This window comes from Pelophylax lessonae (genome assembly GCF_965119305.1).
Source record: "Pelophylax lessonae genome assembly, chromosome: 9".
Taxonomy (NCBI): Eukaryota; Metazoa; Chordata; class Amphibia; order Anura; family Ranidae; genus Pelophylax; species Pelophylax lessonae.
In genome coordinates, this window is record NC_138776.1 from 261,853,421 (window position 1) to 261,880,934 (window position 27,514).

Sequence of the window (27,514 nt, forward strand, 5' to 3'; positions counted from 1 at the left end):
TTATGAGGGCTTCCCACTCCCTCCGCCCTGTAAGCCCGTGTGTTTTTTCTGATGTTTGAGAAAGTCTACTTTCCGAACATAAGATTTCCCGCACTCTGAACACGAAAAAGGTCGCACACCCGTGTGAATTGTCCGATGCCTGTCAAGGCCTCCTTTGTCATAAAATTTTTTCCCACAATCTAAACATGAATAAGGACGCACATCCGCGTGACGTCTCTGGTGTCTGACAAGGCTTCCTTTCTCAGTGAAGCATCTCCCGCACTCTGAACATGAATAGGGACGCTCGCCCGTGTGATATCTCTGGTGTCTAAGAAGGCTTGCTTTCTGACTAAAACACCTCCCGCACTCTGAGCATGAAAAAGGACGCTCACCCGTGTGAATTTTCTGGTGCGTGAGAAGGTTTCCTTTACCAGTGAAGCCTTTTCCACACTCTGAGCATGAATAGGGATAGTCGCCAATGTGAATTCTCTGATGTAAAAGAAAGTCTGCTTGCAGAACAAAACACTTCCCGCACTCTGGACATGTATGGGGACGCTCACCACTGTGAATTCCTTGGTGTCTAAGGAAGGAGGTTTTCTGAGTGAAGCACTTCCCACACTCTGCACATGAAAAGGGACGCTCACCCGTGTGACTTCTCTGGTGTACAAGAAGGTTTGATTTATGAATGAAAGTTTTCCAGCACTCTGAACAGGAATAGGGACGATCCACTGTGTGTACTTTCTGATGCTTAAGAAAGTCTACTTTCTGAGGAAAACTTTTCCCACATTCTGCACATGAATATGAACGTTCCCCTGTGTGAATTCTTTGGTGTGTAAGAAGCACTTGTTTATTACTGAAACTTTTCCCGCACTCTGGACATACATAGGGACGCTCACCCGTGTGACTTCTCTGGTGTACAAGAAGGTTTGATTTATGAATGAAAGTTTTCCCGCACTCTAAACATGAATAGGGTTGCTCACCAGTGTGGATTTTCTGGTGACTAAGAAATTCTTCTTTTCTAGTGAAGGATTTCTTGCACTGTGGACATGAATATGGACGCTCCCCCGTGTGACTTTTCTCGTGTTTAAGAAGCGCGCTGTTTTTAGTAAAACATTTCCCGCACACAGAACATGACAATGAACTCTCTCCTGTGTGAACACCTTCATGTCTTGAGGATGATTCTTTTCGATTAGATGGATCTGTTGATCTACTTTGAGATCTTAGATGTGTCTCTGGAGTTACAGTATGTGATACATCAGATGACTCCTGAGGATTGGAGCGATCCATTGATCTCCGTGTTTTCCGAGTGATGACGTTTTCTCCCGGAAAGTGTTGCGTGACGTCATCATTTGGATTGCAATTTGAAGATAAGTTAGGATTTCCCTCACAGATATTCCGGACATCGCATCCACCTGTTGGAAAACAATTTTTAAATACATTTTAGAAGAATTCCTCATGCCTTACATTCAGAAATCATATATGTTGACCTAGGACCAAACATCTGACCACAAATGTGGAGTTTGCCATTGATAAGCTCTTGCTACGATCTCTCAATTTGGAACATCCTGCCCCCAACAACCGCTTTCCCATTGGTCAATTGCACAGTACATGCCGTTCTCCTTCAGGTCCTCCTTAGCCATGCAAATGAGGACTTGAAAATGAGTCAACAGGGATTGGCCCGTTAGCTTGCTTAGAAGGACTGTTATGTGTAATGAGACAGAAGCCCCCAGGGGACAATCAATGTACACAATAACCAGACACAGAACAATGGTTCCATAACGAGCCCCCCTAGTACACATTACTCTGAGTGTCAATACATCCCTTAGCAGACAACAGGTGAGTTCATTAGCACACCTGACAATAGGTGAATGGAAAGCCACCTCAGACAAAAGCAACATTGTTATACAGTCAGTCTCCTCATTGAACTTCCTGGAATGACCATATTAGGAGTTGTACTTCCTGGTCAAAGACCTCATGGCAAATGGGAACAAATCTCAATATTTCTACATGGAGACCTTGCTGACAAATATGAAGTAGGGCTGCCACGACGCGTCGACTACAAAAAATCGTCGACGTGCGGAAAAAGCGTCGACGCGTCAACGCGTGACGTCACACGCCAGAAGCTGTGGCAGTACAGGGAGTACAGGGGTGCTGGAGACGGTCAGCGCTCACCTCTCGTCTCCGACGGAGCCCGGCGGGGGAATTTCACCCGGCCGGCAATGCTTCAAGCGGCCGGCCGGGTGAAATTCCCCCGCCGGGCTCCGTCGGAGACGAGAGGTGAGCGCTGACCGTCTCCAGCACCCCTGTACTCCCTGTACTGCCACAGCTTCTGCCGCAACACATTCACCATCCTCCCCGATCACCCAGCTGCGGCTCTACACCGGCTTGTAATGGCCTGTACTAGGTGGGAGGGCTTACTGGGGGGTCTGTACTGGGAGGGGGGGCTTACTAAGTGGTCTGTACTGGGTGGGAGGGCTTACTGGGGGGTCTGTACTAGGAGGGGGGGCTTACTAAGGGGTCTGTACTAGGTTGGAGGGCTGAGGGGTCTGTACTAGTGTACTGGGAGGGGGGCTTACTAAGTGGTCTGTACAGTACAGACCACTTAGTAAGCCCCCCTTCCAGTACAGACCCCTTAGTAAGCCCCCCCTCCCAGTGAAGACCCCTCAGTAAGCCCTCCCACCCAGTACATACTGTACTAGGTGGGAGGGCTTACTGAGGGGTCTGCACTGGGAGGGGGGCTTACTAAGTGGACTGTACTGGGTGGGAGGGCTTACTGAGGGGTCTGTACTGGGAGGGGGGTTTAGTAAGTGGTCTGTACTAGGTGAAGGGGCTTACTGAGGGGTCTGAACTGGGAGGGGGGCTTACTAAGGGGTCTGTACTGGGTGGGAGGGCTTACTGGGGGGTCTGTACTGGGAGGGGGGGCATACTAAGTGGTCTGTACTAGGTGGGAGGGCTTACTGTGGGGGTCTGTACTGGGAGGGGGGCTTACTGAGGGGTCTGTAGTGGGAGGGGGGCTTACTGAGGGGTCTGTATTAATTACAGGATTAATTAGCTAATCAAAAAAAACACTAAATTAAGCAAAAAAATAAAATAAAAATAATCGTTAGATTAGTCGACTAATCGTAAAAATAATCGATAGATTAGTCGACAGACAAATTAATCGTTAGTTGCAGCCCTAATATGAAGCAATCCAAACCGTCACCCATCTGTCCTTAAATTTATGTGACGGTGAACACCGTCACAGATGTGTCACTGTCAAAGTCTACAACCAAAGGAAGACTTCATGAAACTGAATAGAGAGGGTTCACCACAAGGCGCATACCGCTGGTAAGCCTTAAGAAATAAAAGGTCAGAAAACAAACTTTGCAGGAAAACTTCCTCAAAAGTCTATTCAGCTCTGGATCATATTCTCTGGACAGATGAACCTGAGATTAATATGTATAAGAATGACTGGAAGAGAAAGTATGGAGAAAGGAAGGAATGGCTCATGACCCGAAGCCTTCTACATCATATGTAAAACATGATGGAGGCAGTGGTATGGTATGAACATTTATGGATGTAAAAAGGATTGGGTCACTGGCGTTTATTAATTAGGACTGCTGAGAGAAGCAGCAGCTTCAATTATGAAGTGTCTAGGGCTATACTATCTATAAACTGACCTCAACCCAACTGGACATGCATTTCACTTGTTTGACAAAAGTGAAGGTAGAAAGATCAACAAGCAAGAAATAACTTCTGCAGTGAAGGCCTGAAAGCATCACTAGGGAGGACAGTACTCCATATTAAAGGACATTTCCACCCACTGACTTCCAATGTAAGGGACATTCTTCCCACTGACCACCAAAGTAAGGGACATTCTTCCCACTAATCACCGATAGAAGGAGAATTCTTCCCACTGACTACCAATGTAGGAGGGCATTCTTCCCACTGATCACCAATGTATGGGGACATTTCCCCAATGACCACCAATATAGGGGACATTCTTCCCACTGACCACCAATAGAACGAGCATTCTTCCCACTGACAACTAATGAAAGAAGCTTTCTTCAACTGACCACAAAGGTAAGGAACATTTTTCCCACTGACCACCAATGTAAGGGACATTCTTCTTAGTGACCTCCAATGTAAGAGACATTCTTCCCACTAATCACTAATGTAAGGGGCATTCTCCCCACTGACCACTAATGTAAGGGGCATTCTCCCCACTGACCACTAATGTAAGGAACATTCTTCCCACTGACCACCAATGTAAGGGTCATTCTCCCCACTGACCACTAATGTAAGGGACATTCTTCTCACTGACCACCAATGTAAGGGACATTCTTCTCACTGACCACCAATGTAAGGAGCATTCTTCTCACTGACCACCAATGTAAGGAACATTCTTCCCACTGACCACCAATATAAGGGACATTTTTCCCACGAACCACAAAAATAAGCGGTTTCTTCCACTGACCTCCAATATAAGGGACATTATTGCCAGTGGCCACCAAAGAAACCGGCCTTTCTCTACTGATCACCAATATAAATGGACAATACATTTTTGTGTTCTCATTTGACTATCTGACACTGAAATATTCCTTAGGCCACTAACGGAGATGACCTCCACATCATTGATGAAGGCAATGAAAGTGAAATTATGGAGCCTATCACTGAGGAGGAGCCACAAGGAGGAGAACCAAGATGGCAGCAATGGGAATATTCTATGTGAAAGCTTCATGTGTCTTTAAAATAATAGCTGATACACATGTGGAACTGAACCTTCTGGGCTCTCCATCTCACAAATGGAACCCCAATGGAGGACTCCTCATGAACTGAGCCTATTCCAATCACCAATCTTTTAAGAAGGATGGTCATTTGTAACCAAAGAAAGGGACTCAGAACAGAACACTGTAAGTGTGGAGCTTTCTTATTTATTTTGAATAATCAGAATATGTATTTTTTTTTTTTTAATTACAGGTATTTATAACAAATTATCACACAATAAAAAAAGAGCTTTAATGGAAACCAAATCTTGCATAATTAAAGTGAAAAATATTTCGATTTTATTTTTCATTATACATACTGTAGTCTTGGCCAATAAAAAGCCAGTTTCCACAGGCAAGCAAATAAAGAGCAATTCCATGCAGCAGCCAATAGCAACTTATAAAAAGGTCCATTCATGCAAGAGAAGTCCTGATTGGGTCATTCCATTACATTATTGTTCCATTGGGTTGGGTTGGGTTGGGTTCCATTATTCATCTTAGCTATGCTTTGACATTGCTTCATTGGTACGGTTGTATCTGTATTGTCATGGTTTCCATTAAGTTTTTCCATTAAGGATTCCTGATGTGTTGCCCATGTGTTGCCATATTTCCCATGGATTACCACAGTTAGTGTGTCATTTGAATGGGTTTGTTTTCTGAGTCATGGTGAGGGGCCAATGGATGGGGCCATGTATTGTAAAATCTTGCATGAGAACCTTCTTCCCTCAGCCAGAGCACTCAAGGTGGGTCGTGGCTGGGTCTTCCAGCATGACAATGACCCAAAACATACCGCCAAGGCAACAAAGGAGTGGCTCAAGAAGAAGCACATTAAAGTCATGGAGTGGCCTAGCCAGTCTCCAGACCTTAATCCTATAGAAATTTTATGGAGGGAGCTGAAACTTCGAGTTGCCAAGAGACAGCCAAGAAACCTTAAGGATTTCGAGAAGATCTGTAAAGAAGAGTGGACAAAAACCCCTCCTTAGATATGTGCAAACCTGGTCACCAACTACAAGAAACGTCTGACCTCTGTGTTTGCCAACAAGGGTTTCTCCACCAACTACTAAGTCATGTTTTGCCTGGGCATCAAATATTTATTTTACTCACTGAACTGCAACTTAATTTATAACATTTGTATCGTGTGTTTTTTTCTGGATTTTTGGTTGATATTCAGTCTCTATCATATAAAATACACCTATGATAAAAATTATAGACCCGCCATTTCTTTGTATGTGGGTAAACTCACACAATCTGCAGGAGGATCAAATACTTTTTTTCCCCACTCTATATCTCTAGATTTTCTAGCTCAACAAACCTATCAAGCCGGTTATGAGGGCTTCCCACTCCCTCCGCCCTGTAAGCCCGTGTGTTTTTTCTGATGTCTGAGAATGTCTACTCTCCGAACATAAGATTTCCCGCACTCTGAACACGGAAAAGGTCGCACACCCGTGTGAATTGTCCGATGTCTGTCAAGGCCTCCTTTCTCATAAAATTTTTTCCCACAATCTAAACATGAATAAGGACGCACATCCGCGTGACGTCTCTGGTGTCTGACAAGACTTACTTTCTCAGTGAAGCATCTCCCGCACTCTGAACATGAATAGGGACGCTCGCCCGTGTGATATCTCTGGTGTCTAAGAAGGCTTGCTTTCTGACTAAAACACCTCCCGCACTCTGAGCATGAAAAAGGACGCTCTCCCGTGTGAATTTTCTGGTGAGTGAGAAGGTTTCCTTTACAAGTGAAACCTTTTCCACACTCTGAGCATGAATAGGGATAGTCGCCAATGTGAATTCTCTGATGTAAAAGAAAGTCTGCTTGCAGAACAAAACACTTCCCGCACTCTGGACATGTATGGGGACGCTCACCACTGTGAATTCCTTGGTGTCTAAGGAAGGAGGTTTTCTGAGTGAAGCATTTCCCACACTCTGAACATGAAAAGGGACGCTCACCCGTGTGACTTCTCTGGTGTACAAGAAGGTTTGATTTATGAATGAAAGTTTTCCCGCACTCTGAACAAGAATAGGGACGCTCCACCGTGTGTACTTTCTGATGCTTAAGAAAGTCTACTTTCTGAGGAAAACTTTCCCCACATTCTGAACATGAATATGAACGTTCCCCTGTGTGAATTCTTTGGTGTGTAAGAAGCACTCGTTTATTACTGAAACTTTTCCTGCACTCTGGACATACATAGGGACGCTCACCTGTGTGACATCTCTGGTGTGAAATCAGGCTTCCTTCCTGATTGAAACACTTCCCGCACTCTGAACATGAATAGGGTTGCTCACCAGTGTGGATTTTCTGGTGACTAAGAAATTCTTCTTTCCTAGTGAAGGATTTCTTGCACTCTGGACATGAATATGGACGCTCCCACGTGTGATTTTTCTCGTGTTTAAGAAGCGCGCTGTTTTTAGTAAAACATTTCCCGCACACAGAACATGACAATGAACTCTCTCCTGTGTGAACTCCTTCATGTCTTGAGGATGGATCTGTTGATCTACTTTGAGATCTTAGATGTGTCTCTGAAGTTACAGTATGTGATACATCCTGAGGATTGGAGCGATCCATTGATCTCTGTGTTTTCCGAGTGATGACGTTTTCTCCCGGAAAGTGTTGCGTGACGTCATCATTTGCATTGCAATTTGAAGGTAACTTAGGATTTCCCTCACAGATATTCCAGACATCGCATTCACCTGTTGGAAAACAATTTTTAAATACATTTTAGAAGAATTCCTCATGCCTTACATTCAGAAATCATATATGTTGACCTAGCACCAAACATCTGACCACAAATGTGGAGTTTGCCATTGATAAGCTCTTGCTACGATCTCTCAATATGAGATCTGAAGAGCCTTCAATACAAGTAAAGTAGGCTATCATTAAGGGTGGGAAATCAAACCTAACCCATCACAGAAACAACAGAAATGTAAGGAGAGGCCAAATCAATAATTCGGTAGAAGCTTAAAAAGAAGGAACCAACGAGTGAGCTTAGAACCCCAAGAAACCTGGACAACCAAAGAAGACATCTGTGCTAAAGGATCGCAGAATTCCTTTATTGGTGAAGAAAAACTGTTTCATGATGTCTAGCCAAGTCAAGAACACTCTTTGGGTGGTGGATGTGTCACTGTCAAAGTCTACAACCAAAGGAAGACTTCATGAAACTGAATAGAGAGGGTTCACCACAAGGCGCATACCGCTGGTAAACCTTAAGGAATAGAAGGTCAGAAAACAAACTTTGCAGGAAAACTTCCTCAAAAGTCTATTCAGCTCTGGATCATATTCTCTGGACAGATGACCCTGAGATTAATATGTATAAGAATGACTGGAAGAGAAAGTATGGAGAAAGGAAGGAATGGCTCATGACCCGAAGCCTTCTACATCATATGTAAAACATGATGGAGGCGGTGGTATGGTATGAACATTTATGGATGTAAAAGGGATTGGGTCACTGGCGTTTATTGATGATGACTGCTGAGAGAATTATGAAGTGTCTAGGGCTATACTATCTATAAACTGACCTCAACCCAACTGGACATGCATTTCACTTACCATATTTTCGCGACTATAAGGCGCACCGGATTATAAGGCGCTGTATCAGTTAACAGTAAATTTTCAAACTATTTTCATATATAAAGGCGCACCGGACTATAAGGCGCACTTTTTTTTTTCTGGAACGTTGATCCGCGCGAGGTTTACTGGCAGGTGCTCATCGCGAACCCTCGGATGACAGTTCTGGCGGATACTTTATGCCAGGCATCCACTATCCACTGGCACACAGTGGCATAACTGGCCCGGCGTTGCCTCCCGGTCTTCGTGAAGGAATGCTCTCCTTCCATCATCCAGTTTTCCCACGTGATTCGCAGTTTCGCCTTGAAGGAACGATTGACACTTATGTCCAGTGGTTGCACCCCTTTTGTCAAACCATCCAGTAAACGGTAAATTTTCAAACTATTTTCATATATAAGGCGCACCGGATTATAAGGCGCACTGCCAGTTTTTGATCAAATTTTAGGATTTTCAGTGCGCCTTATAGTCCTAAAAATACGGTATTTGATAAAAGTGAAGGTAGAAAGATCAACAAGCAAGAAATAACTTCTGCAGTGAAGGCCTGAAAGCATCACTAGGGAGGACAGTACTCCATATTAAAAGGACATTTCCACCCACTGACTTTCAATGCAAGGAGGGAGCATTCTTCCCACTGACTACCATTGTAAGGGACATTCTTCCCACTGACCACCAATGTAAGGAACATTCTTTCCACTGACTACCAATGTAAGGGACATTCTTCCCACTAATCACCAATAGAAGGAGAATTCTTCCCACTGACTACCAATGTAGGAGGGCATTCTTCCCACTGATCACCAATGTATGGGGACATTTCCCCAATGACCACCAATATAGGGGACATTCTTCCCACTGACCACCAATAGAACGAGCATTCTTCCCACTGACAACCAATGAAAGGAGCATTCTTCAACTGACCACCAATATAGGGGACATTCTTCCCACTGACCACCAATAGAACAAGCATTCTTCCCACTGACAACCAATGAAAGGAGCATTCTTCAACTGACCACCAAGGTAAGGAACATTCTTCCCACTGACCACCAATGTAAGGGACATTCTCCCCACTGAAAACCATTGTAAGGGGCATTCTTCCCACTGACAACCAATAAAAGGAGCATTCCTCAACTGACTACCAATGTAAGGAACATTCTTCCCAATTTTGTTTATTAATAAAGTCTTGCAATCCATAAGCATGAAATCAATATACATAAATAAATATATACATATTTACATGAAAAGGGAAAAAAAATACATAGCAAGTTCTGCTCTCAAATAAAGAATGGCTTTACAGCAAAAGCAAAACTCACATCATGAACATGTCATTACCGGGGAGAATAATCTTAGTAAGACTCACACCACCACACCAGACATCCAACCTGCGAGGTCAAGAAACAAAACCACTCCAATTATGCATGCAGCCCTTCTTCAAAAAAGAAGATATTAACCAACAAAAGCTAAGGGCGTGAAAGAAATAGCATAGGAAAAGAGCTCCTCACCCAGAGATGGACAGTTCACCAAAAGCAGGTCTGATATTCCTCCACGCCCTTATCCAGACCGCTCGAGGCTCCCTGCCCTTCTCAAGACCCCGAATCTTCCCAACCTCACCCAGAATATCGTACACCACCACCTCGACAGGGAGGATTTTCTTCCGCAGGGTAATCTGGCACCGTGCATTCCACGTGAAGTAACGGACAACTATACTAACTAGAAAAAGTGTATCCAAATCAAAATCCCAGCGAGTCGGGAATGCCCCGTACACCCACTCCGCATAACTCATGTGATAGAGATAGGGGATGCCTAGAGCCCTCCCCACCCTTTTATACACCTCTATGTTAAAGGGACACTGGAGCAAAAAGTGGTCCATAGACTCCACTTTACCAACACACTCCGCTCTAGGACAATCCCGATCATCCACAGGGCGATGCTTCAGGTTCCCTCTCACATAGAGCCTTCCATGGAAAGCGAGCCAGGCCTGATCCCTAAACTTCAAAGGGATTCTTCCCAAGTTAATTAAACGCAACCCCTCCCTCATTACGGGGCCTGGCCAATCCCTTAAGGTCAGCAACACACTGAAAGCAGAGCCCAAAATCCTCTTCTCCAGAAGCTTTCTGGGGAGGGACTTGATATCCCCCACTGTCACCTGCCACTGCCTAAGTATTTTCAGACACGGGGCAAAATAAGCCGGAAGCTTGTAATGTTGGACTCTCAGAATTTTCACTGGCCCGCCATCTTCCCAGCATCGCAGAAAAGGCCTAAACCAAGATTGAAAAATACCCACCCATCCCGGCGGGGTCTCTGCGATCATATTACCAAGATTATACTTTAAAAAGAGCAGAGAAAAGAAAACTATAGGGTTGACCATTCCTAGACCACCCTCCCGCCTGGGCAGGTAAGTTACATTGCGTTTTATCAGGTTCAGCCTATTTTTCCATAACAGTTGGAAAAAGCAGCTGTACACCCTTGCATAGAGAGATTCCGGCAAGATACAGACAAAGCTGACATATAAAAAGATTGGGATCAGGTACGTTTTAATCAAGTAAACCCTTTCCCTCAAGGAAAGTTTCCATTTCTTCCAGCTTGCCACCTTGGCATTGGCATTCAACAACCTGCTTTCCCAATTTTGATGACCATAGTCACCAGGACCAAATTTGATGCCCAACACTTTAATTTCCTGCTGGGGCTCTGGGAAGGCATCCGGAAGTTCGAAGCTTTCACCCTCCTCACCCATCCAGAAAACTTCACTCTTTTCATGATTGATTTTAGAGCCAGAAGCCTCCGTGTACTGCTCTATCACAGAGACCACCTCCTGCGCCTCCTCCATCCCAGAGATAATAATAGACACATAATCGGCATAGGCCATAGACCTTCAAACGTGGCACACCAGCAATGCCCAAAGGCACCCTGCACAACGATCCACCCTTTAACCTTCTTATGAAGGGGTCGATTTCGAATACATATAGCAGGGGGCTCAAAGGACACCCCTGGCGCACCCCAGAGCCAACCTCAAAAGGCTGTCCAACCCAACCATTAACAAGTGGGAAGCTCTCAGCTCTTTATATAATGTTTTCAGCCAATCTATAAACCTCCCCTGCAGGCCGTATCTACCAAGTAGCAAATACAGGTACTCATGATTGACTCGATCAAAAGCCTTCGCCTGATCCAATGCCAGCAAGTACTTTCTCCATCCAGCAGCCCTGCATCGCTCCAAAGTCTCCCGGACAGCTAAAATTGCTGAAAAGGTACTTCTGCCCTGGACCGAGCAGTGCTGATGATTGGACAACAAATCGCCTGCTACTGAGGGCAAGCGCCAAAAAAGAATCTTCGCCAAGATCTTTCTATCAACATTGAGAAGACTGATGGGGGCGCCAGTTCTCAATTATTGAGGGGTCTTTACCTTTTGACAGAAGAATCACAGCGGATTGCCTCATGGAGGGAGGGAGAAAACCCTCTTCTAAACAGCTGTTATAAACCTCCGCTAAAAAGGAAGCCAGAATGGACTTAAAACACTAAAAATTCAGCTGTCAACCCATCTGGCCCAGGCGATTTTTTGGTAGCCAGCTTCTGTATAGCACGAACTATAGCACGAACTACCTCATCCGCTGAAATTGGTTCTGTCAAATCCATCAAAGGCAATGTACCATTTCCTAATCCTGGAGTAGAATCCAGAAAGCTTTCCATCCTGTCCCGACTAAGGTCCTTTCTTCCCAGAAGGTCTGCGTAATATGACCTGAAGATGTCCAGGATCCCTGATCTGGACTTCACCAGGGAACCCGTACTATCCCTCAGACCTATGACCGTCTTAACTGCTATGCCTTGCTTACAGTTCTGGTAAGGATCAGGCGAGTGATATTTCCCATAATCTCTCTCCAGAACCAAGGAGGCATGCCGGTCGTATTGACACTTCCTAAGAAGAAGCTTTACCTCCGAGATCTCCCCTGGATCTCCTCCATACGAGACAAGACGATCAAGCTTCCTCCGCAAATGCTGGTAGGCAATATACATACCAAGCTGTTTCTTCTTACTTATGGCCTTGAAAAGTCCAATCGCCCTTTGTTTCACAAGCTCCCACCACTCTGACTTACTGCTGCAAAAGTCCAGAATAGAAACCTGTGCCTGAAAAAAATCCTCAAAGGATTGCCTTACCTCTACATCTTCCAGGAGAGCCAAATTCAGTTTCCAGGTACCCCTTCCCCTGGGTGGAGTGTCCGAGGCATTCAGAGTCACAGACAGCATACAGTGGTCAGAGAACTCCACCGCTCTCAACTCAGGAGCCGAGAAAGCAGAGTTCTCCTTTAAAAAAAAACCTGTCTATCCTACTCTGACTATTCCCTCTCTGAAACGTGAATCCCGTGCTGCCAGGGCAGTGCTTAATGTGCACATCTACCAGGCCTGCTTGTCTAACCATATCTCTAAGAAAAACGCTATCGTAACCCAGCCTGTCTATGCAGACCCTCCTGTCTTCAGGCCTAATTATGGTGTTAAAGTCACCTCCAAAGACAACCTGCTGGGATGTAAAAAGGAAGGGCTTGATCTTTGTGAGGAGGCATTTCCTGCCCCATTTTTACTGCGGTCCATAGATATTGATCAGGTGCAGGTCCTGCCCCCTAACAGAGACGTCTAAGACCATGCATCTCCCCATTTCTACCTCAATTACCCTCCGGCACATTACCATATCGGTTTTAAAAAGAACTGCAACTCCGCTGCAAGGCTCAGCCGCAAGAGACCAAAAGGAGGGACCGCATCTCCACTCCCTTTTTGCTAGATGGACATCGGCCAAAGTATTGAGCCAGGTCTCTTGCAAAAATAAAATCTCAACATCAAACTCACTGAGCAAAAATAAGGCAATATCATGAGCTCTTGCAGATTTCACGCTGGCGACATTAATGGTCGCCACCTTTATCGGAGCAGGAACTGCCATCAGGATGATTGGGGTAGTCGTTTCTTAACCTCTACCACACTCTCATCACCCAAAACAGCTCTCTTTACACTATGTGACTCCCCCTCATCCATAGATGATAAAGAAATTGATAAATCCGACACCAACTCCTCCCCTGATAAAACAGAAAATGTGTTGCCAAGAGGAACCTCTCCTTGGTCTGACTGTAAGGAGGAAATTACCGCTTTACTGGTCTTCCTCTTTTTCTTCCTCCTAGTCCTCTCCCACCCCTCATCATCTGAATCCTCCACAACAGAGGGTGAGACATGGGACATGGACACCCCTCCCTCAACCCCATCGACCCCACCACCATCCAGCACCCCTGCACCCTCTTGGCCACATTTGCAGTGACGAGAGACAGGGACTGGAGGCGGAGTAGGCCGAGGGGGAAGATCCACTATACCCGCCCCCCCCAGCAGCTTCCGCTAGTCTGGAGGATCTACGCACAGTAGATGTAGGAACAACAGGAGGGACAGACTCAGGGACCACATCACCAGGGGAAACAGAATCTGACACAAAAGACACAGGAGGGGCAACAACAATTTCCTCTCTAATGCCTCGTACACACGTACCGATCGTCGGCCGACCGATCGGCCGTCTTTTTTCCAGGGCTGTCGTGTCTGTTGAAAACTGCAAAAGACTGCACACGAATTTTGTTGGCCAACAACAGCCGACTGCAGAAGTGATGTCATGTGATGGTTAACTTTCCTTGTCTTTTTTCTTTTCTGAGCATGCCCAGTCTTGCAAATCTGTTGTCTGTCGGCCGAATTCTGTACTGACTGGCGAACAATCGGCCGTTCTGGTGACGGCCAACAAAAATTTTAAAGCATACACATCAGATTCTATTCGGCCGAAAGTGCGCTGTCGGCTGTCGAAAGCATCATACTAACAAGCCGACAATCGGCCGATCGTTCGGCGGCCGAATATTTACGGCCGACAATCGGTACGTGTGTACGGGGCTTTTATTTCAGCTGCTTCATCTTCTTTATCAAGCTTCTGCAGCTCAGTCTCCAATCCTGGCAAGTTATGCAGTGCCTCTGGGCACTGGCTATATGGATGACCCAGCTGCTGGCATAAATTGCACCGAATCTGGGTGCATTCTCTGGCCAAATGGCCTAAATCCTGGCATAGTGAACACTTCTTGAGGGTGCAGGTCAATGCAAAGTGGCCTTTATCACCACATTTATTACACACCTTAGGCTGACCTTGGTAGAAAATGGTCAGCCTATCCCTACCCAGAAAGGCTGAGCAGGGAAGGTGCTGAACTACATTGCCCAGCACCCCCAATTTTAGTGACACTGTCCAGGCCCCTGTCCATATCCCATGCTCATCAAGGACCTTCCGCAGTGGAGTGAGGACCTCGCCATATCGGTGTAGCCATACTATTAAATCAGCCTCTGGTATGGATTCGTTACGCACCAAGATTGTCACTGATTTTATCAGAGGCTGCCTTCAAATCACCTTTGGCACCAAGCCACTCCACTGCTGAAGGCCCTTGCACCTCCTAAATCTCTGCCAGAAGAGATCCAAACTTTCCGGTTTTACAAAAGATAAATCAAATTCATAACTCCCCACCTGGCAAATCAAAGCAAAAATATAACAGGCTTTAAACCCCATTTCCAAAATCAACTCAGCCACCCTCCCCCTTACTGGTGGGGTTCCACCCCCCTCCCACCTCAACTGAACCACATTCCTCCTCCTATACCCACTAACCAGCCCCCCACCAAACCTCCCTGAATTGTGACTATTAACAGAATTCCCACCACCCACACTGGTGCGACTCCCCAAAACTGAAGCATAGCTGCCAACATTCCTCCCAACAGAAAATCCATCAGTTTGTTTTAAACTATCTCACACACACTTAGCAGATAACGATTGCACAGATTCGGGATTGATCTGTTCAACCGATGAATCCTTCCTCTGCTGAGCAAATGTCATTTTTATTTTTCCCAGCATTACTAACCCCTTCACCACCATCACCACATTCATTGCTTTATTATTATTGTCATTTTTTATACTTGCTGGGATATTTATTATTCCTGTTGTCTTCACAGCAGAATCCATAGTTGCTGCTGCACTGGTAAGAACTCCAGCTGTCATCTTCTCTTCCACTGGGACAGAGTTTTCAGTTGTAGAAATAGAATCCTGTTTTAACACAGCAGCAGGTAAAGCATTGCAGGATACTTCCATTGCTGCTTCCACTCCACTTGCAACACCATGTTGATCCCCTCCCCACAAGCAATCAGCTGGTCAATCAGCCCTGGAACACTGGAAAACTCAGCTTAAGCAAACTCTTTGGAGTTTGCAGCCATTTTGCTTGCAGAGGGACTACTGGTCTCAGCAGGAGCAGAAAAATCCATGCCTGGGGTGTTAGATGCAGGTCCATCCACATTTATCTGAAAATCTGGTGACACTGTCAGGGATTTTCCCTGCATGTCTGCACTGGATTTCTCCTCAGCAGTAACTCCAATATGCAGCTCCTTCTCACCTGGGACACCATCCACTACAGCAGGAGGGGCAGACATGTTGGAAGGCAGCATGGTATACTGGGATTTCTCCACCAGTACTGGCTTTGCTGGCTTGTATCTCCTCTGCCCATCTTCAGGGACTTCTGATGGATCATCAGAAAAGACAATCCTGTTTGCTTTCAGGGGTGACTCCATCTGCTGGATGAAGGTCAGGGTTCCATGCCCACTCTCAACCCCCTGGTTGGTTGCCGCTGGCAATTCCCAGGCCTGACATGGGGGGAGAGGTGCAGAGGCAGATGGAGCCTGGTCATCCATTAACTGAGGCTGCTGATCCAGAGAACTTGCTGATGTCTGGCTGGTAAATCTCCTCTCATTATCAAAATTTTCTTTAAATGCTCCACTTCTGTCTTTCAGCTTTTCCAATAATAAAGATTGTTTATTTACCCTTTCTTCCAATTCCTGTAGCTCAGGCTTCATGGCTGTGCGATTTTTGCTCCAGGCCTGGAAATACTTGGTTTTGAAGGATTTGTGTTCAGCCTTCAAAACTTTAAGTTTTTCTTTAGCTCTCCCAATCGCCCTAAAACGATTGATAATCTTCTGGCTGAAGACATCCGCATTCTCACCAGGGCCCGGACCCACAGACAGGTCCTCCACCTCCTCCTCACTAGGCCCCGAGTCATCAGGGGGATCCCTCCCAGGGCCTCCCCCAGGATCAGGCATTGTTCCTGGGCCAAGCTAGCAGGCAAGGCCCAGGCTTGAAAAAAGGCTGGTTCTCAGAGAGAGCTACTTCAGTGTGTCCTCCTCCTTCTTCCCACTGACCACCAACGTAAGGGACATTCTTCCCACCGACCACCAATGTAAGGAGTATTCTTCCCACTGACCACCAATGTAAGGAGCATTCTTCCCACTAATCACCAATGTAAGGGACATTCTCCCCACTGACCACCAATGTAAGGGGCCTTCTTCCCACTGACCTCCAATGTAAGGAACATTTTTCCCACTGACCACCAATGTAAGGAACATTCTTCCCACTGACCACCAATGTAAGGGACGTTTCTGATACCGAAGGAAGTCCACTCTCTAAGGGAAACTTTTTCCACACTCTGAACATAAATATGGGCATTCCCACGTGTCAATTGTTTGGTGTGTAAGAAGTATTTGTTAATTACTGAAACTTTTCCCGCACTCTGAACATTAATATGGGCATTCCCATGTGTCAATGCTTTTGTGTGTAAGAAGTACTTTTTTATTACTGAAGCTTTTCCCACACTCTTAACATGAATAGGAACGCTCACCTGTGTGACATCTCTGGTGTAAAAGGAGGCTTCTTTTCTGATGGAAACACTTCCCGCACTCTGAGCATGAATAGGGTTGCTCGCCCGTGTGAATTTTCTGGTGACAAAGAAATTCCTCTTCCTTAGTGAAGGATTTCTTGCACTCCGGACATGTATATGGACGCTCACCCTTGTGACTTTTCTCATGTCTAAGAAGCGCACTGTTTTTAGTAAAACATTTCCCGCACACCGAACATGACAATGAACTCTCTCCTGTGGGAAATCCTTCATGTGAAGATTCCTTGGGATTGGATGGATCTGTAGATCTCTCCATACTGTGAGATCTTAGATGTGTCTCTGGAGTTACAGTATGTAATACATCAGATGATTCCTGAGGATTGGAGCGATCCATTGATCTCTGTGTATTCTGAGTAATAAAGTTTTCTCCCGGAAAGTGTTGCGTGACGTCATCATTTGCATGGCAATTTGAAGATAAGTTAGGATTTCCCTCAGAGATATTCCGGACATCGCATCCACCTGTTGGAAAACAAATTTTAAATACATGTTATTCCTGGACCATTCCTGACACAAATTACAAATTAAAATCAGTTTTTTTTTGCTACAAAATTACTTAGAACCCCCAAACATTATATATATATATATATATATATATATATATATATTTTTTTTTTTTTTTAGCAGAGACCCTAGAGAATAAAATGGAGATCGTTACAATATTTTTTATCACACCGTATTTGTGCAGCGGTCTTACAAACGCAATTTTTTGCGAAAAAAATAAGAAAACAGTAGAGTTAGCCCAATTTTTTTCTATAATGTGAAAGATAATGTTACGTCGAGTAAATAGATACCCAACATGTTGTGCATCAAAATTGCGCACGCTCGAGGAATGGCGACAAACATTGGTACTTAAAAATCCCCATAGGCGACACTTTAAAAATGTCTCCGTATATATACAGCCGCTTAGCAAATTATAGCCAGAGCTTGGTCGTCAGACAACTTCTCCCTCAAAGCCGTAAAAATTTAAGGTACACTGGATGCTCATTAATGATAAATGGGTGGCCAAACTTACTAACACTATGAAAACCTTTCATTAAACATGGGATCCTTGGATCTCAAAATCTATGCTCTTGGATACTGGATCTGTGAGGGGGTCACTCAAATTATAGCCAGAGCTTGGTCGTCAAACATCCTCTCCCTCAAAGCCATAAAAATGTAAGGTTCACTGGATGCTCAGGAATTAAAGATTGACTGCCAACGTACAGACGCTATGCAAACCTTTCATAAAACATGGGATCCTTGGGTCTCAAAATGTATGCCCTCAGATACTGGATCTGTAAGGAGAAACTCTACTTACCTGAAGTTCAAGGAGTACTCCCAAGCCTTCTGCGATGCTCCCCCGAACCTCCCTGATCCCACTTTCTATTATTCCATTTTCTCCTTCCTCTCCCCCCTGGTGTTTTCTTCCCCTTCTCTGGTATTTGCACAACCTTGTTGATATTATGTAAGAGCCCCAAGATCATATACTAGCTATACCTATTTGCGTTGTATAGCTCACACTTGTCAATGGTTCACCACTACTCTACTATACGCCCACATGCCTTGCTTATGTTTAGCATATTTTGCACTGGCTCTTTACTTGCTCCTTTATGAAAACAATGAATATTATTGAGCAGAAAACTGGATCAGTGTCCAAATATTTGTGGACATAACTGTACTACGACTGATGGTCTGAGACTGCGGCCATTTCATAGGAGATGGTCAGAGAGTGATGACATGCTACAAGAAAGGTTGGAAACTGAGGACAGGAGACAGTCAGAGATTGGGAACAATTTACATAAGACGAATGTAACAGTCCATTTACAAAATCATTTCTCTTAGATTTGTACTCTCTACAACCCACTTAAAAAATGACTAGGGCCGTCACCACCCATGATACCGAACACTAACTGTTCACATATAGAATCCAACAAATACTCTGGAGACATGAATACCAACCACTGCAAGAGGACCTCCCCCCTAAACAGGGAATGATGGAGGGAGGCCCCTTGCACACAGCCTCACACTTCCACGAGTATTTGACACATTCCCCCACCACAATGAATATGGGGTGCCGACCGAGGAGACACCCCCCCCCATTTCCTCTCATCACTTTTACCCCCCCCACCCCTTGCTTGATCACACCTTGACTATTTCCATATTACCCCCCCCCCCCTGGACTGCTCCCCCTCACCCTACGTCCGAACTCCACTCCAGTGGCGGCTGGTGCTCAAAATTGTTGGGGGGCGCAAAAAGAAAAATGTAATAGGTATTGCTTCACGGCAACAAACGCGGTAAAAAATTGCGTGACTTTGAGGTCATGGTAAAGGCATGACACAGGTGATGGTATAGGCATGTCACAGGTGATGGTATAGGCATGTCACAGGTCATGGTACAGGAGATGGTATAGGCATGGCACAGGTCATGGTAAGGGCATGGCACAGGTCATGGTACAGGCATGGCACAGGTGATGGTACAGGCATGTCACAGGTCATGGTACAGGAGATGGTATAGGCATGGCACAGGTCATGGTAAGGGCATGGCACAGGTCATGGTACAGGCATGGCACAGGTCATGGTATAGGCATGGCACAGGTGATGGTATAGGCATGGCACAGGTCATGGTACAGGCATGTCACAGGTCATGGTACAGGAGATGGTATAGGCATGGCACAGGTCATGGTAAGGGCATGGCACAGGTGATGGTATAGGCATGGCACAGATGATGGTATAGGCATGGCACAGGTCATGGTAAGGGCATGGCACAGGTGATGGTACAGGCATGGCACAGGTGAAGGTATAGGCATGGCACAGGTGATGGTACAGGCATGGCACAGGTCATGGTACAGGAGATGGTATAGGCATGGCACAGGTCATGGTATGGGCATGGCACAGGTCATGGCACAGGTGATGGTACAGGCATGGCACAGGTGATGGTACAGGCATGTCACAGGTGATGGTATAGGCATGTCACAGGTCATGGTACAGGAGATGGTATAGGTATGGCACAGGTCATGGTACAGGCATGTCACAGGTCATGGTATAGGCGATGGTATAGGCATGGCACAGGTCATGGTACAGGCATGTCACAGGTCATAGTACAGGCATGTCACAGGTCATGGTACAGGCATGTCACAGGTCATGGTATAGGCATGGCACAGGTCATGGTAAGGGCATGGCATCGCACTGCAGCGGCTTCAATCACTGTTCACTTACCTGCTCTCCTGGGCAGTGGGCTGGCTCGCTGACTCGACTCCTGTCCTTTGACTCCACACTCAGACTGCGAGACGTCCACGGCGCGCTGCTCCTCTCTCTTCGCTCTGACGGTGGCGGGAACCGTCGGGAAGGTGACTGACGCACACACCGGCACCGCCCCCAACGACGTCAGTCAGGATGTCCTGAATGATTGGTCCAGGCTGGAGTCTGGACCAATCACAGCCAGGACAGGACTAGCGGGGAGTGTCGGGGCGCGTCGCTCTGCGCCCCGATGACACCCAGAATGGCCGCCAATCGGTGCCTCTGCCTGGCACCACGTGGGATGCCAAACCCCACCCCCCTATAGCCAACAATAGGTCCGGCGCCCCATAGTGGGCTTTAAATGGTAATTTTTTTTTCCTCTTTGAAGATGATTGGGGGGTCGGCGCCCCTGTGCCCCCTATCGACCGGCCGTCACTGCTCCACTCCTCTTGCTATGTTTGTTCCTACATACACATTTTTCTTCTGACTAAAACACGCTGGAAAGACAACCGTGTCAACTACCTCTGAAGAAAAAATATATACCCTTGAAATATATGTAACTGATTGTTGACAGACCCTTCTCTCGTCCTCTCATAACTGACTAACCTACACGAAACAGGCTAACACTTGACGGGAGCATATGGAGATGGATGAACTGAGTTTGGGGGCCCCCACCCCTTTATGATTTATAGGGAAACTTAAGTTCCAGCTAGTCCTATTGCCACGAATAGACCACATACACGATTGATAGGTTTTTGTTACATCGCAACAGTGGCATTCAGTCAATTGTTACTATTAACTTTTTTTTTTCTCCTTCCTGTTAATCTTTATGAGTTTGCTGCCACGAGTTTCTGGATATATTGTTTTTCCAGTATGATACTGCACTATGTTTGATATTTGTTCACATTGCTGTACTTCAAATTTTTTCAATAAAAATGTATATGATGGAAAAAAAAATAATAATTACTAGGGCCATGTTTGATATTCCTCTCAGTGAGATCAATTAAGAAAGATCGGAGAAAAATAACGCATTTTAGTATAAAGGAATGGACAACACAGAAAAAGTAAAAAAGAAACAAAAATCAGTTACAAAATGAATTTTCTCAATCAATCAATTACAAAATCAGTTCTCTCAAATTTGTACTCCCTACAGCCGACCTAAAAAATTACTTGGACCACGTTTGATATTCTTCTCAGCAAGATCAATTAAGAAAGATCAGGGAAAAAGGACACATATAAGAATAAAGGAATAGACAAAACAGAAAAAAATAAAAGAGAAACAAAATCAGTTACAAAATCAGTTCTCTCAGATTTGTACTCCCACAGCCCACTAAAAAAGAAATACTGGGACCACTTTGATATTCCTCTCAGCAAGATCCATTAAGAAAGATCTGAGAGAAAGAACACGTATGAATATAAAAGCAGTGGTCTCCAAACTGTGGCTCGGGGATGGATGTGGCCCTTTGCTTGCTTTTATCCGGCCCTTGGGGCACTATTCTTCCCACCGACGCCAATAATGGGGCAACATTTCTCCCAATACACCAACAACAGGGCACTATTCCTGCCACTGACACCAATGATGGGACACTATTCCTCCCACTGACACCAATGGGGCACTATTCCTCCCACTGATACCAATGATGGGGCACTATTCCTTCCACTGACACCAATGATGGGGCACTATTCCTCCCACTGATACCAATGATGGGGTACTATTCCTGCCACTGACACCAACAATGGGGCACTATTCCTGCCACTGACACCAACAATGGGGCACTATTCCTGCCACTGACACCAACAATGGGACATTATTCTTCCCACTGACACCAACAATGGGACACTATTCCTCCCACTGACACCAACGATGGGACACTATTCCTTCCACTGACACCAATGATGGGGCACTATTCCTCCCACTGACACCAACAATGGGGCACTATTCCTGCCACTGACACCAACAATGGGACACTATTCCTCCCACTGACACCAACAATGGGACACTATTCCTCCCACTGACACCAATGACAGGGCACTATTCCTCCTACTGACACCAATGATTGGGCACTATTCATCCCACTGACACCAATGATGGGGCACTATTCATCCCACTGACACCAATGATGGGGCACTATTCATCCCACTGACACCAATGATGGGGCACTATTCATCCCACTGACACCAATGATGGGGCACTATTCCTCCCACTGACACCAATGACAGGGCACTATTCCTCCCACTGACACCAATGACAGGGCACTATTCCTCCTACTGACACCAATGATTGGGCACTATTCCTCCCACTGACACCAATGATAGGGTACTATTCCTCCCACTGACACCAATGATGGGGCACTATTCCTCCCACTGACACCAATGATGGGTTACTATTCCTCCCACTGACACCAATGATAGGGCACTATTCCTCCCACTGACACCAATGATGGGGCACTATTCCCCCCACTGACACCAATGATGGGGCACTATTCCTCCCACTGACACCAATGATGGGGTACTATTCCTCCCACTGACACCAATGATGGATTACTATTCCTGCCACTGACACCAACAATGGAGCACTATTCCTCTCATGGATACCAACAACAAATCTCTTAATAAAACCAATGATGGGGCATTACTTACTCCCACTGATGGCAGGGTTTTTTCTACTCCCACCAGTCACAGTCTGGCCTCCCTAAAGCCTAAAGGACAGTAAACTGGCCCTTCGTTTATAAAGTTTGGAGACCCCTGGTATAAAGGAATGGACAACACAAAAAAAGTAAAAGAGAAACAAAATCAATTACGATCAATAGTCTACATGAATTATAAAATCAGTTCTCTCAGATTTGAACTCCCTAAAGCCCACTTTAAAGAAAAAAAATATTAGGACCACGTTAAATTTTCCTCTCACCAAGATCCATTAAGAAGGATCAGAGAGGAAGAATGCCTAAATGTATAAAGAAGTGGACAACACAGAAAAAGTAGAAGAGAAACAAAAACATTTACAAAGTCAGTTCTCTCAATCAATCAATTAAAAAATCAGTTCTCTCAGATTGGTATTCCCTACAACCCACGTAAAAAACCTACTAGGACCACATTTGATATTCCTAAAGGACTGAACACAGAAAAACTAAAAGAGAAACAAAATCACTTACAAAATCAGTTCTTTCTGATTTGCACTCCCTACAGCCTACTTAAAAAAAAAAAAAAATACTAGGACCATGTTTGATATTCCTGTTAGCAAGATCCATAAAGAAGGATCAGAGAGAAAGAACACATAAAAGTATAAAGGAATGGACAAAACAGAGAGTAAAAGAGAAGCAAACCATTTACAATGTACCTAGCAGACATCAGTCTAATGGATAATGTTCCCTTTCTTCGTGGTCAGACAAGGAAAACGCTGGCTGCTGGGGCCTGGGGACTAGGATGAGGTTCAGGTTCCCTGCTACCCTGATTTCCAGTGGAATTACAAAATCATGATAGCTCACTGTTCAATGGCTCGCTGTTCAATGGATCGCTGTTTAATGGCTCGCTGTCCAATGGCTCGCTGTTCAATGGCCCGCTGTTCAATGGCCCGCTGTCTGATGGTCTGCTGTCTGATGGTCCGCTGTCCGATGGTCCGCTGTTGTTCAATAGCTCACTGTTGTTCAATGTCTCGCTGTTCAATGGTCCGCTGTTCAATGACCTGCTGTTCAATGGCCCGCTGTTCAATGGTCCGCTGTCCAATGGTCTGCTGTTCAATAGCTCACTGTTGCTCATTGGCTCGCTGTTCAATGGTCCGCTGTTCGATGGCCCGCTGTCCGATGGTCCGCTGTTGTTCAATAGCTCACTGTTGTTCAATGGCTCACTGTTCAATGGCCTGCTGTTCAATGGTCCGTTGTCCAATGGTCTGCTGTCCAATGGTCCGCTGTTCAATAGCTCACTGTTGCTCAATGGCTCGCTGTTCAATGGTCCGCCGTTCGATGGCCCACTGTTCGATGGCCCGCTGTTTGATGGCCTGCTGTTCGATGGCCCGCTGTTCATTGGTCCGTTGTCCAATGGTCCGCTGTTCAATAGCTCACTGTTGCTCAATGGCTCGCTGTTCAATGGCCCGCTGTTCGATGGCCCGCTGTCCGATGGTCCGCGGTCCGATGGTCCGCTGTCTAATGGTCCGCTGTTGCTCAATAGCTCACTGTTGTTCAATGGCTCGCTGTTCAATAGCCCGCTGTTTGATGGCCCACTGTTCAATGGGCCGCTGTTCGATTGCTGCTGTCCGATGGTCTGCTGTTCGATGGTCCGCTGTCCGATGTTGTTCAATAGCTCACTGTTGTTCAATGGCTCGCTGTTCAATGGCTCGCTGTTCAATGGCCCGCTGTTCATATGTGTAGCTCTCTATCTCGAACAAGGACAACATACACTAGGTATTTGAAGGGACATTGTTTTCAGCTCTGTTTATTGAAAGGGTTATTTTCTGTAAAAGATGTAAAGAGGAGGAATAGCCTTCCAAAAAGACTTGTTTTAGCTGACCGTTAGCACTTTTAATATTTGTAGGAACAATCACTGTAGAACGTGGATCTGGGGAGTTATCTGACTGCCTTTTGAGATTCTTTGAACCTGAAGAGAATTGGGACAAACTGTATGTGGCTTTTCTGCTCTCCTCTAGATCAACTGCTACTTTGTATTTTTTTTTTTGGTCAACTCAGTAGGCATGTGGTGGGTTTCAACCCGTCTAACAATGTTAATATGTACTTTTTTTTCTCATGGAAGTAAAACAAAAACGTGAAAGGTTTTTCCATTTAGTGTTTCTTACTTACCTGTGTCCATATGTGGAGAAGATTCCTCCTGTTTACTTTCCATAATCATCTCCCCCTCCTCCATAGACTGCTGATCTCCACTCACCAACCTCTCTTCTTCCTCCTCTTTATCCTCAACTTTGATGTCTTTTAGTTCCTCATCCTAAACCCCAAATATGAAGGATTATAATCAAGAGATTACTTAGAAGAATGGCCTCTCATAACTTAGAACCCTTTTTTAGGTTGGTCCCACCTACCTGATGATGGTGAGGGATGGTGTGACCTTCCTGTGTGGAATCCCGGGAATACAGAGGACGGGGACATCTCTCTGGTGGGTTCCCATTACTGGATCCATCTGTAGGAAACACACACACTGACTGAATACATTGTTTCTATGTGTTTATCAGATGATGGGGGATCTAGGTGGATCCTCCGTACTGCTCTCTCCTTTACAATAAAGTCTCCTCTTACCCGGTGATGTGAGGGGCGGCTGATTCTCCATCATGACGTCCTTGTAGAGATCCTTGTGTCCTTCTAAATACTCCCACTCCTCCATGGAGAAATAGACAGTGACATCCTGACACCTTATAGGAACCTGACACACACAATGATACAGTCACCATCCAGACACATCCCTTGTCTGTTACTGGATAATGTCCCAGAATTCCCGGCACCGCTCACCTCTCCTGTCAGCAGATCAGTGATCTTCTTGGTGACTTCTAGAATCTTCTTCTCTTTGCTCTCAGGTGTCAGGCAGTGAGGTGGAGGCACTGTGATGGGTGATGCCCCATGAAGACAGCTGATGGGTGTTAATGGATTACCAGAAACGTTCTTCACTATTTTGTAATCCTGAGTAAAAGAGAAAATAATCATGGTCAGGTCTGTGTTTTATTAATAGAGATAAGAGTGATGTCATGTGACCTCCCAGAATCCTCCTCACCTCTCTGGTCAGGTCTGTGTTTTATTAATAGAGATAAGAGTGATGTCATGTGACCTCCCAGAATCCTCCTCACCTCTCTGGACAGGTCTGTGCTTTATTATTAAAGATAAAAGTGATGTCATGTGACCTCCCAGAATCCTCCTCACCTCTCTGGACAGGTCTGTGCTTTATTATTAAAGATAAAAGTGATGTCATGTGACCTCCCATAATCCTCCTCACCTCTCTGGACAGGTCTGTGCTTTATTATTAAAGATAAAAGTGATGTTGTGTGACCTCCTAGAATCCCCCTCACCTCTCTGTTCAGGTCTGTGCTTTATTAATAAAGTTAGAGTGGGGTCATGTGACTTCCCAGAATCCCCCTCACCTCTCTGGTCAGGTCTGTGCTTTATTATTAAAGATAAAAGTGATGTCATGTGACCTCCCAGAATCCTCCTCACCTCTCTGGACAGGTCTGTGCTTTATTATTAAAGATAAAAGTGATGTCATGTGACCTCCCATAATCCTCCTCACCTCTCTGGACAGGTCTGTGCTTTATTATTAAAGATAAAAGTGATGTTGTGTGACCTCCTAGAATCCCCCTCACCTCTCTGTTCAGGTCTGTGCTTTATTAATAAAGTTAGAGTGGGGTCATGTGACTTCCCAGAATCCCCCTCACCTCTCTGGTCAGGTCTGTGCTTTATTATTAAAGATAAAAGTGATGTCATGTGACCTCCCATAATCCTCCTCACCTCTTTGGTCAGGTCTCTGCTTTATTAATAAAGTTAGAGTGGGGTCATGTGACCTCCCAGAATCCCCCTCACCTCTCTGGTCAGGTCTGTGCTTTATTAATAAAGTTAGAGTGGGGTCATGTGACCTCCCAGAACCCCCCTCACCTCTCTGGTCAGGTCTGTGCTTTATTATTAAAGATAACATTGATGTCACGTGACCTCCCATAATCCTCCTCACCTCTTTGGTCAGGTCTGTGCTTTATTAATAAAGTTAGAGTGGGGTCATGTGACCTCCCAGAATCCTCCTCACCTCTCCGGTCAGCAGGTAGATGATCTCCAGGGTGAGGTCTAATATCCTCTCAGTCACTTGGCTTTGGTCTTGGTCCATCGTTATTAATTGGGTCATGTGATCTAAACACGACATTACTCTCTGTCAGTAAATAATAATCTGATAATTAATTGCACTGTACCTCCTTCATAGTTCTCATACTATATTACAGGCACCCTCAGCTGTTTTTCATTTCTGTAAGTTGTACTCTTACATCATTATACAACATGAATCCCTAGCAACCTTTGGAGGAACCCTAGGCTCCCAGGGAAGCCTAGCTAAGGAAGGCTGATGTAGTATATTGAACAAGTGGTCATTATTTCCTGAAGCTGATCTGTAGGAATCTCCTTCACCATACAGAAAGACTATAAAAACATTTCTTTATGCACATTTCATTATTTCTCTGAGTGTCCAATTCATCCACCATGAACAATCTAAACATAATCACCTTATAATCCCCTAAGTAAGAGGGTTAAGCTGGCCATAGATGGTTCAAATCTTGGCTGGTTCAGC

At 45.3% G+C, this 27,514-nt stretch overlaps 4 protein-coding genes across 4 annotated transcripts in view; 1 reads left to right on the forward strand and 3 right to left on the reverse strand.

Annotated features, from left to right (window-relative positions):
* On the reverse strand, nucleotides 1-24,613 carry LOC309563490 (uncharacterized protein; the record flags this gene model as incomplete). Its single annotated transcript, XM_082267883.1, has 5 exons — nucleotides 1-1,391; nucleotides 3,302-3,312; nucleotides 6,059-7,412; nucleotides 16,986-17,501; nucleotides 23,743-24,613. The coding sequence occupies 5 exons, from the start codon at nucleotides 24,611-24,613 to the stop codon at nucleotides 1-3; spliced, it is 4,143 nt and encodes a 1,380-aa protein (XP_082124009.1).
* The window catches only part of LOC309562651 (uncharacterized protein), a gene marked incomplete at its 5' end in the record, with an annotated part of 57,642 nt that extends 30,563 nt beyond the window's left edge, over nucleotides 1-27,079 (reverse strand). The window contains 4 exons of the mRNA XM_082266924.1: nucleotides 25,284-25,381; nucleotides 25,498-25,621; nucleotides 25,708-25,875; nucleotides 26,984-27,079. Of these exons, the coding sequence (XP_082123050.1) occupies nucleotides 25,284-25,381; nucleotides 25,498-25,621; nucleotides 25,708-25,875; nucleotides 26,984-27,079 (486 nt within the window). The remainder of the gene's footprint in view (nucleotides 1-25,283; nucleotides 25,382-25,497; nucleotides 25,622-25,707; nucleotides 25,876-26,983) is intronic.
* LOC309564420 (uncharacterized protein) overlaps nucleotides 1-27,514 on the reverse strand; it is a gene marked incomplete at both ends in the record, with an annotated part of 648,900 nt that overhangs the window by 384,754 nt on the left and 236,632 nt on the right.
* The window catches only part of LOC309562909 (gastrula zinc finger protein XlCGF66.1-like), a 471,303-nt gene that overhangs the window by 120,236 nt on the left and 323,553 nt on the right, over nucleotides 1-27,514 (forward strand). The window lies entirely within an intron of this gene.